Source organism: Dama dama, chromosome 9 (genome assembly GCF_033118175.1).
Source record: "Dama dama isolate Ldn47 chromosome 9, ASM3311817v1, whole genome shotgun sequence".
Taxonomy (NCBI): Eukaryota; Metazoa; Chordata; class Mammalia; order Artiodactyla; family Cervidae; genus Dama; species Dama dama.
The window spans coordinates 6,781,168-6,799,213 of NC_083689.1; the positions used below are offsets into that span (position 1 = coordinate 6,781,168).

General features: G+C 52.9%; 1 protein-coding gene across 2 annotated transcripts in view; it reads left to right on the forward strand.

Annotated features, from left to right (window-relative positions):
- ADAMTS2 (ADAM metallopeptidase with thrombospondin type 1 motif 2) overlaps positions 1–18,046 on the forward strand; it is a 261,043-nt gene that overhangs the window by 230,825 nt on the left and 12,172 nt on the right. For both annotated transcript variants that reach the window (XR_009694017.1, XM_061149663.1), the window contains exons 12-19: positions 2,175–2,350; positions 3,387–3,520; positions 5,939–6,062; positions 7,287–7,367; positions 9,005–9,171; positions 13,026–13,185; positions 14,963–15,095; positions 16,000–16,207. Coding sequence is in view for 1 of the 2 variants with exons in the window: in XM_061149663.1 (XP_061005646.1) it covers positions 2,175–2,350; positions 3,387–3,520; positions 5,939–6,062; positions 7,287–7,367; positions 9,005–9,171; positions 13,026–13,185; positions 14,963–15,095; positions 16,000–16,207 (1,183 nt within the window). In the remaining variant the exon portion in view is untranslated. The remainder of the gene's footprint in view (positions 1–2,174; positions 2,351–3,386; positions 3,521–5,938; positions 6,063–7,286; positions 7,368–9,004; positions 9,172–13,025; positions 13,186–14,962; positions 15,096–15,999; positions 16,208–18,046) is intronic.

Below are 18,046 nucleotides of genomic sequence, written 5' to 3' on the forward strand. Positions count from 1 at the left end.
GAAGGGCTCTCTCAGGCCCTGGGAGGCTGAGAGCCTGAGCAGGAGAGCAAATGGTTGCAATCAGGCCAGAGGCAGGGTCAAGCGGCATGCCACCCACGCCCAGCTGCCCAAAAGGAGAAAGCCTGGAGAGGTGCCCGAAGGCCCACCAGGCTCCCACCTCCACCCATGCTCCCTGTCCTGCCTCCCAAGCAGGCCCCAGCCCCTGTGCTATCCTCAGAGCTCCACGGGCTCCTCTCAAGCACCCTGGGGCTAGTACGCGAGCCTCACGTACTTAGACTGACAAGACAGGAAGTTAGAAACTCAGAGGCCACAGGGTGCTGGGCAAGGACTCTCAGGTTCCGGTCCAGGATACACAGTCAGAGGGGCAGGTCTGGCCTGACCACCCCCTCTCCCCTCACCGGGCCCTGACTCCTCCTGGCCCCTGCCTGATGTGGGCTCTTGGGGTTCAGGGGACTCACCCCCAGGTCTGGCCCTAGGGGAGATCATGCAGGTTGCAGGTTACTCTGTCTTCTGTCCCCCCCCATATGTGCACTTGAGGGATTTTTCCCCCTCTGGCTGGTCCAGCTTTCTTAGGCAGCAAGGGTTGAAGGGCAGTAGTAACATAAACAAAACTGCCAGAACTACCTGCCAGCCCGTCTGTTCACAAACACTGTCGGGCCTGCCCAGCCCTGGCCAGCGCCCCCATTCCCTGCACATCAGTGACCATCAGACAGCACAGATGTGCGCACGGAGCTCTGATCGTGGCTTGCCTGTGCCAGCCTGGCCTGCGTCAGCACCCAGCCCCCAGAGCCCTGCAGAGCCGGAGACCCCTGCACACCAGGGCACCCCGTGGGCCTCCCCTTCCATGTGTCCTCCTGGAGATGACGGCTGGGGCCAGTATCGAGACTTCTGAGGCTCCCCGCTGGGCCCCTGCTCCCTGGGTTGAGTTTCCTCTGTGTTCTTTGCCCTGCCACTCTTGTGATTGCAGAACGGCAGCTTGTAGCATGAGCTCAAGCCCTCCAGTTTCTCTTCCTGCCTGGCCTCCCCTGTATTCTCCCACTCACATTCTCCCACTCTCTTTGGGGATTATCCCAGATTTCTGTTTGAATATGTCTGTCTCCTGCCTAGGCTGGCCCCTTCCCCTGTTTCTTGCTGCCCGATGCCCTGGGCTTCCCATACCTACACACCCAGGCCTGCACCCCTGCCTGGGAATGCCCACGTTGTTATCATTTGTCTTTGGTCCCATCAGTGGCCATGATGTAAATCTCAAAGTCACCCTTTCTTTCATGGTCCCATTCAAACACTGAGCCTCTTGGTTCTTACTCCACAAATCTCTGCGATCATTATTTCCACTGACGTCCCCCAAGAACGTGGCACTGAGCGAGGAGCCTCGTGGAAGCCAGCCCCTTCCATCGTCCACTCTTCAGTGCTGTATGCTGCACATCCCTCATCACAGCAGAGCATGACTTTTGCCCAAGACTCAGGTGGGACCTTGGGTTCTGCTTGGCTCTGTCACACCTGGCAGACGGCAACACTGAAGCCCCCCCACTCCTCCCGAGGTGCTGGCCTGCCACGCTCCAGCACCCGGACTTGCAGGGGCACTTGCTGGCCATCAGCCAGCACCTTTCCTGTGGGGTTGGTGCTTTGTGGACTGGTGGGGTTCTCAGCAAAGTAAAGAAATTACAGAGGCACAGCCCACGTTTTTCTGAGGTGGAGGCAACCTGGAGATGCACCTGACGCTTGTTGAGAACACCTGTAGCAGGATTCCACTCCTTCAGGATTACGCTGAGTTCTCACTGTGTGTGAGGGAGGCCCAGGTCGGGAGGATGTCGGGGAGGCTCACCCAGCTCCTCCACCCTGGGGCTTATGGCCGGGGGGCATGGCAGACCCTACATACCCTGTTACAGATCACAGCTGGCTCACAGCCATAGCTACAGGAGCCGGGGTGGGGCCGGGGGTGCACAGGGGCTGAGTAGGTGCTCCCTTCCCTTGGGGCCCCCAGGAGGATTACCAGCCTCTCCTGTACTGACGCGCCAAAGCTCTGGGACAGGGCAGGGCTGGGTTCCTTCACTCAGCAGAGCTGCCCCCTCACCCCCAAGGCTCAGGGATCCCTGCAAATCCCACAGGTGGCTCTCTAAGTGCTGGCCTCTTCCTGGCGGCACCCCGTTGGAAGGCCTCTCTGCTTTCTCCTCCAGCCCAGCCAATGGGGGCCGCACCTGCTCGGGCCTTGCCTACGACTTCCAGCTCTGCAGCTCCCAGGACTGCCCTGATGCGCTGGCCGACTTCCGTGAGGAGCAGTGCCGGCAGTGGGACCTATACTTCGAGCATGGTGATGCTCAACACCACTGGCTGCCCCACGAGCACCGGGATGGTGAGCCCCGGTGGGGGGGCCAGGGCTCACTGGGCCACCGATTTTGCATGGGCGTGCCAGCAGAGCCCACCCTGGGCTGGGGGCTCATGGCAGGACTGCAGTCCCAGGAAAGCCAGGGAACAGCCTGGCCAAGGATGCAGCAGAGAGGGCAAGCTCCAGCTGGCCCCAGGCGCCTGCAGGTGCCCTCTGGTGGACAAGGCTGGCATTGCACCACTAGCCCCTCTCAGCCGCAGGGCAGGAACAGGCCAGAGCTGTCCAAAGAATCAGGTTACCTTTGACCTCTCATCTTTCAGTGAGAACTCTCAGTTCCAAGTGACGTGAACTGGTTTAAGCACCAAAAAGCATTTGTTGGCTGCCGGAACTGAAAAGTCTGGTAGCTTCAGGCGTGAGAGTGTTTGTATTTCAATTGGATCCCACGCAGTTTCTGTCCTTCCAGGCATGGAGCAGAGGAGGGAGGCGGGGTCTCCGCTGTATCTGTTACCTCAGCTGAGCACCTGTTGCAGCTCCACGTGTGCATGCCAGGAGAAGGTTCCAGAGCAGACAGGACCCCCTACCCCACCCCACCCGCAGAGGCGGACCGTGGTCTGGCCAAAAACCAAATAATGATGAGGTGTCTCAGTGACTTCTGAGAAGGGAAGGTGCCTGGTTCCCGAGACTGAAGCAAGGGGTGTTTTATTTGGGGTTACAGAGGTGGACTGGGAAAGGTCTTCAAGCAGAGACCTGGCAAACAGCCAGCTGCCCTTCCCCTGAATATGGGGTTCTCTAGGTAGGACCCCAGTGATCTGAGACCTGGTTGCACCCACAACAGGCTGGCTCAGCTGGGGGAAGCCAAGTCCCGAAGAACAGGGTCATGAAGAGGGTTGCCGTCACTACCCCTCTTTACCTTTCCTCCCTGGCCCAGGGGTGAATCATAAGGAGACCCTCCTGGGTGGGAGTTTCTCTTTGCGAGGGGCTTCCCTTTAGCAAACTTAGGAAGGAAACTACAAGAAAGTGAGCGGTGCAGCCAGCCAGCCAACACCCCCTGCTTCCCTTCCAGCCAAGGAGCGCTGTCACCTCTACTGTGAGTCCAAGGAGACCGGGGAGGTGGTATCCATGAAGCGCATGGTGCATGACGGGACGCGCTGTTCCTACAAGGACGCCTTCAGCCTCTGCGTGCGTGGGGACTGCAGGGTGAGTGCCCCAGGAGCAGGGGCAGTGACGTCTCAGGGCCTCGGCTTTCTGGTGCTTTGGGAAGATTCGCTGAGGTTAAGCATGCAAAGTACTGCAAGCCGCACCTAGATCAGGGCAGGCTTTCAGCAAATGTTGGTTCCCAGACCTGCCCCCTTTTCTAGAAATAGCAGGGAGCCTCTGTAGCTTGTATAAATGTGACAGACTGTAGTGTCAAAGAGGCTGACTCTCGTCTCACCTTCCCGAGAAATGAGCATCCTCAGGATATCTCTGGCAGAGAGCGTGCGCAGGTCCCCTGGAGGAGGTGGAAGAGGCTGGAAGAACAGAGAAGTGGGGTGTAGCCTCGTTGGGGGAGCGCTCAGGGATTCTCTCCACTCGTGTTTCAGTAGGATTGTAACCAGCAGGGAGGGCAAGCCACGCAGTCTGCTCATACTCCAAACACCCAACCGAGTATTAATACTTGAAAACAAAGACAGCGATGTCTCCTCCATACTCGTGGGATTTTAATTAAGGGAGGTTGCTGAATGATGACACAGAGATGTCAACTGTCACTAAGGAAGAGCTTACTGCTTTCATTTCCTGAAGGAAGAGCATGCTGCGCTGCGCACCAGGTCCAGTGAGGAGGCAGAAGGAGTGGGGGAGCGTCTGGGCCGAAGCTTTTACTGGGGTTTCCACAGTGGGAAAGGGGAGGCAGGCAGAATAAACAGCTTGGGGCTGGCCAGTTTGAAAAATTCTCTAAGACTGCATTGCCAGAAACTGGCTCTGTAGCCCCTTCATAGTCTAGAGACCCAGCCCTCAAAAGTCTTTGTAAGACAAAAGTAAGAAATCAGAGAGCAAAAGAGAAGGACACAGTCTCACAGGAGGTGGTGACAGGAGGATCTTGAGGGGTGAACTGGCTCTGGGCTTCCTGACAGCCAGGGCAAAGAGGGAAACCTGCTACCCTGCACTCTAGAGCAGGCAGGGAGCAGAGCAGCCAGGAGGAGAGGCTGTCTTCCCTGCTGAGTGTGGTCTTGGGTGTGAACGTGGCCTCAGGCAGTGTGCTCAGACCCCGGGTCTGCTCCCCACAGAGCTCTGCGGCCCTGGGAGTGGTGTACTGTCACAGGGCTACAGCGAATAAAAGGACTGGGATTTGTTACTGCCTCCACCAGGTGGCATTGGGCACGGAAACATCCCTGCTCTGTGTGGAACCACTTTTAATACTAGAGTGGACAGTGTTGAGAGGATTCATTGAGAGAATGAAGGCAGAAGTATTCCTACCAGCTCTTGTGTCCTGCCCACACACCCCAAGACAGACTGAAGAGGACACCATTCCTAGGAGCAATGTGAGGGAGAGACCTGCAGGCCTAAGCTTTGGGTGGGAGCTCTGGAGGGCCGCTGCGTGGATGCCCAGGAGAAGGGCAGAGGCCATGTCTGATTTATGTTCATGAGGACACCAGTGTGCTGTGCTGGGGCAGCCTCGGGACTAAGCCCTGGTAGCTCAGTTGGTAAAGACTCCATCTGCAATGCAGGAGACCCCAGTTCGATTCCTGGGTCAGGAAGATCCGCTGGAGAAGGGATAGTCTACCCACTCCAGTGTTCTTGGGCTTCCCTGGTGGCTCAGCCGGTAAAGAATCCGCCTGCAGTATGGGAGATCTGGGTTCTATTCCTGGGTTGGGAAGATGCCCTGGAGAAGGGAAGGGTTACCCACTCCAGTGTTGTGGCCTGGAGAGTTCCATGGACTGTGTGGTCCATGGGGTCGCAAAGAGTCGGACACGACTGAGCAGCTTTCACACTAGGCTTGTGCGGAGCCCTCTGCAGGTCACTGTGTCCACAGGAGTGGATGAGTGAGCGGGGAGAAGGCTGGTCCTTGGGTGGATGTCTTGCCGATCCCACTCGTGACGCCATTTGTCTTGCTGTTCACCCTGTCTGCACTGTTCGCTGAAACCAGGATAGGCAAGGCACGAGCTAAGAGGCTGGAAGGAGACTCGAGGAGCCGCTGGAACTGCAGACGCATTTATTCTCTCCTGGCTGACGCAGCAACTGTAGCAGTATTCACGGTGTATTCTCTCCTCTCGTGGCTGATCCAAGGGATACAGCCGTGAGGCAGCAGTAACACCACCGCTTTTTAGGTGGAGCTCACACATCCCTACAGCGCAAGTAACTCGCGGCCAAGTAAGCGCCTCGTGATGCGCATGAGCAGGGCAACAAGTGCAACTGTTACATAGTCATTATTTACAAAATGTGGGGTGAGCCTAAACACGCCTTCTGGGCCAACTTACGCCCTCCCTGCAGTGGGCACACAGGGTCTTTCTTGCTCCAAAGCCCGCTCTCCTTCCTCTGCGTCAGGGACTGCCCATACCTGGGCTGCAGAGGGAGCAGGCGCCAGGGCCCAGTGGGGAGCAGGGTCTCAGCGGGCACCGCATTTCCCCCACCCCTCTGCAGAAGGTGGGCTGTGACGGGGTGATCGGCTCCAGCAAGCAGGAGGACAAGTGTGGTGTGTGCGGAGGGGACAACTCCCACTGCAAGGTGGTCAAGGGCACATTCACGCGCTCACCCAAGAAGCTTGGTGAGTGCACCCCTCCCTCCCCCTGCCCAGAGGCCCTGGCCTGCGTGTCTATAGCGCCTGACCCCTGGAAGAGGGGTGCTAAGTCTGAGAGGGTGAGGTGGAGAGGCGATCTTAGGGGTCACTGTGTCAGGCCCCAGGCTGGGTGGGGACAGGGAGAATGCCAGGGTGTGGGGTGCACAAGGTGAGCCTTAAATGTCTTTGTTTGAGGGCTCCCTCCCGAGCTCTCCAAGGCTTTCTGGCCACCACTGGCCTCCCTTGCTCTCTGCCTCACCACTGCCGCCCCCGGGTGCCTGTGAATGGGACCTTTGATGAGCTAGCCAGTGCAGCCTATGGCCTAGGGAAACGTAGGCCTGTCCCAACAGGGCCACAGGAAATTTGGGGCTGGGGAACCTGGGGTCCCTGGCCAAGGTGTGCTCTGGGAAAACAGCCCTCTGGATGAACCTCCTTCCAGAGTGGTCCCTCCACCTGGCTTCGGGGCTCTGGGTGGGCCTGTGGTAGCTGACTGCTCTGCCTCTGACTGAAATGGGGAGAAGCCACTTTGGTGGGCTTCCCAGGTCCTCACTGGTAAAGAAGCTACCTGCCAATGCAGAAGACGCAGGAGATGAGTGTTCCATCCCTGGGTCAGGAAGATCCCCTGGAGAAGGGCCTGGCAGCCCACTCCAGTGTTCTGGCCTGGAGAAGCCCCAGGGACAGAGGAGCCTGGTGGGCTTTATAGTCCATGGGGTCACAGAGTTGGACACGACTGAGTGACCGAGCGCCCATGCATGCACGCGGGCACTTTGGTTCAGCTCTTTTGGAAGGCGGGCCTGGAGTAAACCTGCCAGACTCCACTCAGAGCTGGTGCTGGGCTGCTGCCAGCTGGCCCTCTGCACAGTCCCATGTGAGCAGGGATTAAGCTGCTGAGGTCCAGGGAGACCGAGCAGTTTGCTGAAGGCCTCTCTCCTGGTTGTGGCATCTTAGCTCCATGTGGGGCATGACTCCGGGGCTACTCATGAGGACACCCACCGAGCTTTCAATGGAAGAGGTTGAAGAAGTGCCTGGATTTGAAAATGAGCCGGAGGGCTGTTGCTGTCTGGGATACACTAGCTTTCCCATGGGCCCCTCTCTCAGTGGGCAGAGCCCATCAAACACTGGGCACCATCGAGGGCAAGGCCCTCCTCGCATTGTCCGCCTTTGATAGCCTCTCCTTCTCATTTGGCTTTATCTCCCTGCATCTCAACCAAGGTTACATCAAGATGTTTGAGATCCCGGCAGGAGCCAGACACCTGCTAATCCAGGAAGCAGACACCACCAGCCATCACCTGGGTGAGTGCCGGAGCCCAGACAATGCAGTGGCTCCACAGCCTGACTCTTCTGGGGGTCAGGGGCCTGACTGGGAGGCGTGGGCTGCACCCCTGTCTCCTCTGTCACTGGCTTGGCCCAGCTGATGGGTGGATCTCTCCTTTAGTACTTTCCCAATGGAGAGCCCAGGGGTTTGGATCAGAGGGCTCCCTTCGCAGCAGTTGTGGAGGGACGTGTGTCTAAGGCATGCACCCCTCCCACCTCAAGGTCGAAGGGGAAGCCCCCTGCCCACTGGAAGGCAGCCAGGTCCACAAGCAGTGGATGCTGAGGCCAGCTGGGAGATGGGCTCCCACGGTGCATTTGCATATTTTCATTTAGTTTCATTTTTAATTCAAGTGATTCTTTTGGAATAGAGATTCCGGGCATCTCTTGAGAATTTGGATGTTCTAACAACTTGGGGTGCCCCTTCTCACATGGCAGCTGCTGTGGCACTGTGCTCCTCACAGGGGTTCCCTCATCCACACCCCTCACAAGTTGCAGGGCTGAAGTAGGAAGTGATGCTGGGGATCAGTGAGGGGACCCCACACAAGTCCTTTCTAGGTTGGGCCCCATCTTCTTCCCAGTGCCCTGGAGGCCAGACTGGGTCAGGGGTTCCCTGGCTGCAGGCATCTAGCACCCCCGCTGATGGGAGCAAACACCACTCTTTTTAAAAAACAAGTATTTCTTTCTTCCTTATTTTTAGAGACTTTTATGTTGCTATCCCAAAATGGACAGCCAGTACTACTTGTTTTAAGTAGAAGGCAAATATAAAAGTCAACCCCTTAAAAAAAAGACACTTCTACCTAAACATTGTTTCCTGCCCAGGGCCTCCCTGCAAATGAGGAGGGAGGGTTAGTGACCAGCTGGGGACCTCCTGGTACTTACCACAGCTCCCAAGGGAGTCTAGGAAACTTGTACAGGGAACGTTTTCCTCACTGTTATCCCGAGATTTTTGTGTCCAGTCTGTGGCCTCCCTGCTAAAATCTTCCAGCAGCCCCCCAGTAGCCGCTTTCCACACTCTGGCAAGTGTGGGGCTTTGTGACCAGCGGATTCTCATCTCCTCGACATTCTTTGTGGATGCGTAGTGGCCTGGGTGGTCCCCGAGTCAGGTCAGGCGTCTTTGGGATGTAGGGAACTGGTGGGGCACCAAGCTGAGCCATAGTTATCAACAGGATGGGTGGATGTATGGGACGTATGCTCACCCCAGGGCAGGAAGCCCTGGTGTCCAGCAGGTACCCCTCGCCCAGGGAGCTGGGACAGGAAGGGCAGTGGCTCTGAGAGCCCCCGAGTACTCCAAGTAGACTGCAGGGACGTGGCCCTGGTGGCTGCTAAGTCCCTACCATGGAGCCTCTCCTCCTGAGAGGCAGATCCAGTAAAGAGCCCCAGACCCGGCCGAAGGGCGGGTTGGAGGGAAACCCAGGTCCAGTGCAGAGACAAAGGACAAGGCAGGCTCCCAAGGCAGCTTGGGCTGTCAGCGGGACTGATGGGCCCCTGGAGGAGGGCACTTGGAAGACTAGGGGCTTTGCTCCCCCAACTCCCCCAACCTGTTCAAACTAGTGAACCCTGCTGACCTCCCCGGGTGGTCATGGCTGGCTTCTGTCATTCTGTCTTTTATCATTCAGCCGTCAAAAACCTGGAGACAGGCAAGTTCATTTTAAATGAAGAGAATGACGTGGATCCCAACTCCAAGACCTTCATTGCCATGGGTGTGGAGTGGGAGTACCGGAATGAGGACGGCCGGGAGACGCTGCAGACCATGGGCCCCCTCCACGGCACCATCACTGTGCTGGTAAGTCAGACAGGGGCCAGGCCCGCTGCCTCTTGCAGCGTGAGGCAGGTGGGGCACGTGGCTGCTGGGGAAGGGGTGGGGCGGTGCCTGGGAGCCCTGCGCCTCCCTGCATCCTTCGGGCCAGGTTCTGCACGGCCCCTCCAGCCTTACCTTTGAGCTGAGGATCTCCATCTCTGTGTCAGAGTGAGGCACACACATGGAGCCACCAGCCTGGCTTTGGGCCCCGTGTCCCTGGGTGCCTAGAGACAAAATGCCCTGTAAGCATTTACGCTTCCCCCTCCACAAACAACTCTGGGCGACATTCACGGCCGCCTCTCATCATGCTTATTCTTGTCTGCTACTGCATTCAAACCCTGAAACTCCCTGGGGGTGACTGATGGGGGGCTCCAGGAAATTGGACTGCTAGACCCAGGTCACACCAAGACTTTGTCTCTGAGCAGGACTGGACCCCGGGTCCCCTGAGTCCAGGACCACAGGCTGTTCCTGGTGATGGGCACACAGAGGGGGTTTGATTTCCTAATTTACTTTTGAAAAATTAATTTCAATTGCATATGCTATATATTTTATGAGTAAAAAAATAATTGAAACACTGCAGATAAGGCTCAGGTGTCAAGGTGAGCACACCGCGGTGGGGCCAGCGCCCCGCAAGAGGGTGTGCGGCGAGGGGTGGGGTGCTCACGAGCACTTTGCTCTCCTCACGCGCCCGCGTGCCCGTTCATCCCCAGAAGCGCCTCTGTCAGTGCACATACAGCCGGGCCTCAGAACCTGCTGTTCCTGTGTTGGTAAATTCACCTGCCGAAAGCATTTCTAATCTCAAAACTGGTACAGGCGTCCCTCAGGAGAAATAGGTAGGTTTGGTTCCAGGCCACCACAGTAAAGTGAATGTCAGTGATGCAAGTCATGCGAATGTGTTTGTTTCCCAGTGCATATGAGTTATGTTACACTGTCCTATAGTCTGTGAAATGTGTGATAGCCTTAGGTCTAAAACACAATGCACATACCTCAATTAAAAATAAAAAGCATAAAGTCAGCTACAGTAGTAACATCAAAGACCACTTGGTCAGAGATCACCATAACAAAAGCGATAATAATTGTTCTGCTGAAAGAGTTATGTCCTGCTGAGACTTACTTTTGGTTTCAGGTTCAGAGGATTCACTGGCAAAATAACCACCCTAGGCTTCCCTGGTGGCTCAGACTATAAAGAATCTGCCTGCAGTGCAGGAGACCCCAGTGTGATTCCTGGGTCTGGAAGATCCCCTGGAGAAGGGATAGGCTACCCACTCCAGATTCTTGGGCTTCCCTGGTGATTCAGACAGTAGAGAAGCCACATGCAATGCAGGAGACCTGGGTTCAATTCCTGGGTTGGGAAGATCCCCTGCAGGAGGGCATGGCAGCCCACTCTGGTATTCTTGCCCGAGAATCCCATGGACAGAGGAGCCTGGTGGGCCACAGACCATGGGGTCACAAGGAGTCGGACACGGCTGAGCAGCAAAAACACATAGCACATTTAGTAAGCAAGAAATAAGGAAGTTTATTACATTAGTAGTGAGTTACATACGAGGACAAGTGATATAGCAAGAAGTTAGTATACATACATTGCCACAAGAAATATATATATTGCATATATTAGATTATATATATTATATCTAATATGTTATATTAGATATATTATAGATATATTATAATATAATATATTTTATATATCACTATATATAATATATTATTATATTATATATTATATATGTATATTATATTATATATAACATAATATATAATAAGTATATATAATTATATTTGTATAAATATAATATATATTATATAATATATATACTATATACAATATATGTAATTTATAATAATTATAATTATTATATATAATGTTATTATATATATTATATATACTGTATTATTATATATTATATATTTATTCATATATAAAATATATAAATATAAAGTATTTTATAAATATGTAAAATATATAAAGATATAATATATAATTATATAATATAAAATATATAACATAAAATATTTTATAAATGTATAAATTTATATTTATACAATGCTATAAATTTCAAATAATTATTATTATTTAATATCAATTGGTTATATTAATATTAATATATAAAATTATACATATAATATATAATACAAAATTTATAAATATACAATGTTTTATAAATAAATTTTATAAATATATGTTTATAAAAATTTTATAAATATATATATTTTTATAAATATGTAAACATATATAATATATAGTTATATATTACATATATAATTACATAATATATTATATATAATATATGTATATATTATATATTATTATATACTAAATATTATATTTAATTTAATGATATATAATATATAATTATATATTATATAATATAATATACAATATATAAAAATACATAATTATAATATAATATATAATTATATAATATATGACAATTTATAATTATATAATATAATGTATATTATGTATTATATATAATAATATAATATATATAAAAATATATATGTATATATATGTTATATCTCACTAAATTGGGAACCATCCAGGTCTAATCTGGAGTTCCCAGTACATGGGACAGCAAGAAACAAATGTATACATCCATGTTCAGGCAATACTGGGCAGCCCCAGGAACAGCAGTCTGGACCCCAAGTTGAGAGGTTCTGGGGAGTCTGTCCCCCTCATCCCCACATCCCTTCTCCCACTATTGAGACTTCAAAACTCTGTTCAAAGCAGTCCTGCTTTTATTTCAAGCCGCGAGTACCTTCTGTGTGGAGATGCAGTTCTGGCTATTATGTTAAAGCCTTGTATGTCTATTCGTAAGTCTCAGAATGTCAGCAGATCCCTGGGAATGGGCAGATTCCCAAGGCCCGGGAAGCTCTGTGACTGACTCCCTTTCTTGTGACACCCCCCCCCACCCCCCATCTGCTGGCTCCTAAGATCGTTTGCCGTTTCTGCTTGTCAGCAGCTTGGCATGTAACTCCTTTCAGGGTCTCTGTTTAATCAGTAGCTTTTGAAGTGTTAACAAGACTACTTCCGTTAACTTGTCCAACAAGAATGAAAAAATTTGAAAGACTGTGGGAATTACCAAAACGTGACCCAGACAGACACAGAGTGACCAAATGCTGTTGACAGATGGAGCCAATAGACTTGCCGCATGTGGGTCGGCCAGCAACCTTTGAGTTGTTAAGACATAACATCTGTGAAGCTCGGTAAGCCGAAGTGCCGCAGAGCGAGGCCTGCTCTCGGCGGAGCAGGCAGAGTGTGGGCGCCTGACCTGCATGCTCCCAGTGGAGCCGAGCCAGGCATGGTTCTGCTGCTTATTTCAGCTCCTGCTGTAAACAGGCGTCTTTTCACACTCTGTTTACTGCCATGTTCTTTGCATTTTTATGCTTTCGGAGGATAATCTCACTGTTTAAAATCTCCCCACTTGTGGTTGTGAAGTGTCTGCTGCCCCTCTGTGCGGGAGGCTCTGGGTTTGCCCCATGGAGAGACAAGAATGCATGTGTTACTGAGCTTTGTCCAGGCACAAGTACCTGGGTGCTGGCTGTGAGTTCAGTATTAAAGAATCAACAGTGTGTACTGATTAAGGTGTCTAAACAGAAATACACATAGAATATGCTTATGCATGGGCTGTTGATGAAAATGTCATGACCAGACCCTGTGTTCCCCTGTGAGCACTGGTTCAATACTGATAGGTTCCGTGTTTGCTGGGACTTTCTAGAACCTGACTACCTGGAATAATGAGACTTGGCCAGGCATATTCCTTGGGCTGACCTTCCTAACCGGGTCTCTGGGGTAGCATGGAAGGGGACAGGCATATTCACCCCTGTCTCCGGGGCAGGTCATCCCGGAGGGGGACGCCCGCATCTCGCTGACCTACAAGTACATGATCCATGAGGACTCGCTCAATGTGGACGACAACAACGTCCTGGAGGATGACTCTGTGGGCTATGAGTGGGCCCTGAAGAAGTGGTCTCCCTGCTCCAAGCCCTGCGGTGGAGGTGAGGGGCCTTCTCAGAGCTGGGGCCCCAGAGGAGGTGGGGTTGAGCAGGAAGGGTCTCCTGGATGAGGAGCTTCCTTCAGCCCATGGTCTCTGCTGACTGCCTGGAGTGAGGGTTGTACCAGCTATGAGAACACTAGACCCAAGTCAGTGACCTTTGCCCAGGTAACAAGGGCCTAGCCCCGCCAGGGAGGTGGCAGAGGGTGGACAGGAAGGGAGGTGCTCAGGGCCGCTGGCCAAAGGCAGCAAGGGGGCATGTGTGGGCTTGCATGACACCAGCACCCACCCGCATCATCATGGGAAGGAGGTCTGGCCTGACGGGAGGTCACTGTGAGGGTGCTTGGATAGATCACTGTGACATTGTGAGGCAGGTCACAGGAAAGACTTGGGCCAAGCTGGAGACCAGTGGAGAGGCCTCCTCTGCAGGTCCCTCTTAAGTTCATTCAGAAAGGCCTTTCCTTTCTGGGGCAGGGCTGAGTGCAGGGAGGTCCCACCTGCCTTGGACCTCAAACTTGGGTGCGACATAACAGATAAGAAGTTCTGATCTGTCCAGTGTATTCCCAGCTCCTTGGGGGCTGGAGGAGATGAGAAGCAGGAGAAGACACTCAGTCTGCAGGAGCAGGTGGGCAGGACAGACCACCTTCAGATGCAGGACCATGCAGGGCCCCTTACCAAGACGAGACAGGGAGTTCTCCCAGAGCTGCTGCCTGAGTGGGTGGCACCCCAGCCGTCCCCGGAGCTGCCCAGCCCTGATTTTATCAGCGTGTCCTGTTGAGCCTCCCGCCTGCATTTCTCATCTGCTCTTACCACCTCCCCAGTCCTGGCGGCATCCTCACTGCCCGACTGTCCCCCACTTTAACCTATTAAAGGGGCAGATTAGACCATACCCTATCCTCGTGTCATAGTTACCAGCAGATCCTTCCGCTCTTGATAAAAAACAAAATTCTCCTCATGGCCTCCAAGGTCCAAGCAACTCTCTGACATCTCCCTCAGCCACTGGCACTGCAACCCTTGGCCCTGTCCATGCTGGCCTTAGCTGCTTTTCTGGACATGCCATGCTTCTGCCTCAGGGCCTTTGCACAGGCCATCTCCTCCCTGGGAGGCCTCCTTCACTGCTTTCCATGAAACCAGAGCACTGGTATCCTGTATTTCCTGGGGCACCCCCAGACGCCCAGTCTAGATCAGGCTGCCCAGTCATATTCTCTCATGTCTAACGCACTAGGCTGAGATTTTGAGACTTACCCCAGTTGGCATTTTGGGCTCTATAGTTGTCTGTTATGGGGATTGTCCCATGATTGTAGAATGCTGAGTGGCATCCCCAGCCCCTCCCTGTTCAATGCTGGTGGCATCTCCTTTCCAGTTGTGACAACTAAGTGTCCCAGACATTGCCAGATGTCCCCAGGAACAAAATCTCCACCAGCTGAGAACTGCTACACTAGACTGGCTGAAGGAGCCTTGCAGGCTGTGTTCCATGTTTAGTGAGGTTCTCAGTGCATGTTAATCCAAGGTATAGTAAATGACTAAATGCTGGGAGAGGGACTAGAACCTTCCCTCCTGCCCCAGGAAGCCACCCAGGAGGCTGCTCTCCCTGGCCTGGCACCCTCACTTGGCCTGGGGTGCTGGGCGGGCACCAGGCTGGACTCGTCCAAACCTGCCCCACCCGCGCCCCATTAGCAGGACAGGGAGAACAGGGCTGAAGTGGCCTGAGGAGCCGCCCCTCCACACCTGCTGGAGGGCCCATACTGTCCCATTGAGCCCCCTCAAGCTCTCATCTTCAGGGTCCCAATTCACCAAGTATGGCTGCCGCCGGAGGCTGGACCACAAGATGGTGCACCGAGGCTTCTGCGACTCCGTCTCAAAGCCCAAGGCCATCCGCCGGACCTGCAACCCACAGGAGTGCTCCCAGCCCGTGTGAGTGCCGGGGCTGTCTGGCCCCCAGCCCCGCTAGAGGAGGAGGAAGTGTCCTGGGGCTCCTGTGGGGGGTGGCGCAGGATCTGGTTTCTGGGTGGCTCTGGGCCCCACAGGCCCTGAGACGTTTGAGTCTTTCTCACTCAACATGTTCTATGGAGTCTAAGGTGTTTCAGCCTGTGCAGTGGCCTCCTCCTTCAGACTTGCTAGAAGGAAACAGTAATGTGCATCTTTGTGACCCCATGGACTGTAGCCCACCAAGTTCCTCTGTCCGTGGAATTTTCCAGGCAAGAATACTGGAGTGCGTTGCCATTTCCTTCTCCAGGGGATCTTCCCAACCCAGGGATTGAACCTGCGTCTCCTGCACTGGCAGGCAGGTTCTTAACCATCAGGGCCACCTGGGATGCTAGAAATGACAATAAGTTCTAATGCTCAGATGGGGAAACAGGCTCTGAGGGTGTCGGGCTTGCTTCTGGCCCGGTGGTAGATGTTTCCCTCACAGCTCATCCCAGGGGCTGCAGCCTTGACCCTCCAGACCCGGAATTTGATGGGGCTGCATTTCTGGGCCCAGGTTCCTTTTGCAGGGCCCCAAGCAGGGAAGATGGTGGGTAAATCGGCAGGTGGGTGCCCTTTGAGGACAGGTGCTGAGGGCATCCATGCTGCTGCCCAGAAAGGTTGGTGAGGTCAGAGTCAGGAGGCTAAGAAAGGACAAAGGCTCCCCCCAAACCAGGGTCTCCCAGCAGTGGGCACGCTTGGGGTTCGTGGTCTGCAGGACCTCAGGCAGGGGTGCAGCTGGTCTCAGGGCACCTTCCTGATGCAGGGAAGATGCGCCTGGAGGAACAGGCTGCCTTGCCCCCGTCCGCCGGGGCTTCTCCGGGGGCTGACTGTGCGCTGTGTGCCCTGGCAGGTGGGTCACGGGCGAGTGGGAGCCGTGCAGTCGGAGCTGTGGGCGGACAGGCATGCAGGCTCGCTCCGTGCGCTGTGTACAGCCCCTGCACAACAACACCACGCGCTCCGTGCACACGAAGCACTGCAATGACGCGCGACCCGAGGGCCGCCGGGCCTGCAACCGCGAGCTGTGCCCCGGGCGGTGGCGCGCTGGGTCCTGGTCCCAGGTGAGCAGCTCCCCGGCCCCACGTCCTCAGCCCCGAAGCCAGGCTTGGGTGGGACTGAAGGGGCCAGGGTTATCCACCTTGGCCTGGATGCTGTTCTTGCCCTAGGCCACATCCTGTGGGTCTCAGGGCACCCATGCTTCCCTGGCTAGTGTTCTGTGTGAAACTCAGAGGAATGTGTATCTTTACTCTGCAGGGCAGAGGCTCCCATGTGCTATGGGGGACTGGACCTCCAGAAGACTAGGGGCAGCCTGGGCTCCAAGATACAAAAGGAGGGCTGGGCTTTTGTCTCTGGGGGCAGAAGTGTGGCTAAAAGGCCAACCAGACTTGCAAGAGGAGACATAAGGAGGGCTTAGATCTGGCTGAAAAAAATAGTGAGGATAGTCTCAGGGGCTGGAAGAGAGTTCTGGGGGCAAGGCTGAGCTGATGTGAGCACTGACATCCGGCTCACACGCCTGGTGGGTCAGGGGTTGCCAAGACCAGCTTTCGGCTCAAAGATCCCCATGGAAGTTGCTATAGTCATGGTTTTGCTTTATTACAATGAAAGTTTTGTTGTTGTTCAGTCGCTTAGTTGTGTCCGACTCTTTGCAACCCCACAGACCGCAGCACGCCAGGCTTCCTTGTCCATCACCAGCTCCTGGAGCTTGCTCAAACTCATGTCTATTGAGTCAGTGATGCCATCCAACCATCTTGTCCTCTATTGTCCCCTTCTCCGCCTGCCTTCAATCTTTCCGAGCATCAAGGTCTTTTCTAATGAGTAGGCTCTTTGCCTCAGGTGGCCAAAGTATTGGAGCTTCAGTATCAGTCCTTCTAACGAATATTCAGGGTTGATTTCCTTTAGGATTGACTGGTTCGATCTCCTTGAAGTCCAGGGGACTCTCAAGAGTCTTCTCCAGCAACACAGTTCAAAAGCATCAATTCTTTGGCGCTCAGTTTTCTTTATAATCCAACTCTCACATCTGTACATGACTACCGGAAAAGCCATAGCTTTAACTAGAAGGACCCTTGTCGGCAAAGTAATGTCTCTTCTTTTTAATACAATGTCTAGGTTGGTCGTAGCTTTTCTTCCAAGGAGCAAGCATCTTTTCATTTGATGGTTGCAGTCACCATCTGCAATGATTTTGGAGTCCAAGAAAATAAAGTCTGTCACTGTTTCCATTGTTTCCCTATCTATTTGCCAAGAAGTGGTGGGACCAGATGCCATGATCTTCATTTTTTGAGTGTTGAGTTTTAAGCCAGCTTTTTCACTCTCTTCTTTCACTTCATCAAGAGGCTCTTAAGTTCGTCTTCGCTTTCTGCCATTAGGGTGGTGTCATCTGCATATCTGAGGTTATTGATGTTTCTCCTGACAATCTGGTTCAGCTTTTGCTTTATCTAGCCCAGCATTTCACATGATGTACTTTGCATATAAGTTAAATAAGCAGACTGACAATATACAGCCTTAACATACTCCTTTCCCAGTTAGGAACCAGTCTCTTGTTCCATGTCTGGTTCTAACTCTTGCTTCTTGACCTGCACACAGGTTCCTCAGGAGGCAGGTGAGATGGCCTGGTATTCCCATCTCTTTAAGAATTTTCCACAGATTGTTGTGATCCACATAGTCAAAGGCTTTAGTATAGTCGATGAAACGGTAGTAGATGTTTTTCTGGAACTCTCTTTCTTTTTCTATGATCCAACAGATGTTGGTAATTTGATCTCTGGTTCCTCTGCCTTTTCTAAATCCAACTTTAGCTCTGGGAGTTCATGGTTCACGTACAGAATAGAATCAGCAAAGGGAAAAAGCACTTGGGTGAGGTCTGGAGGAAACCTGGCACAAGCATCCAGGGTCCACGGTTTTCACTG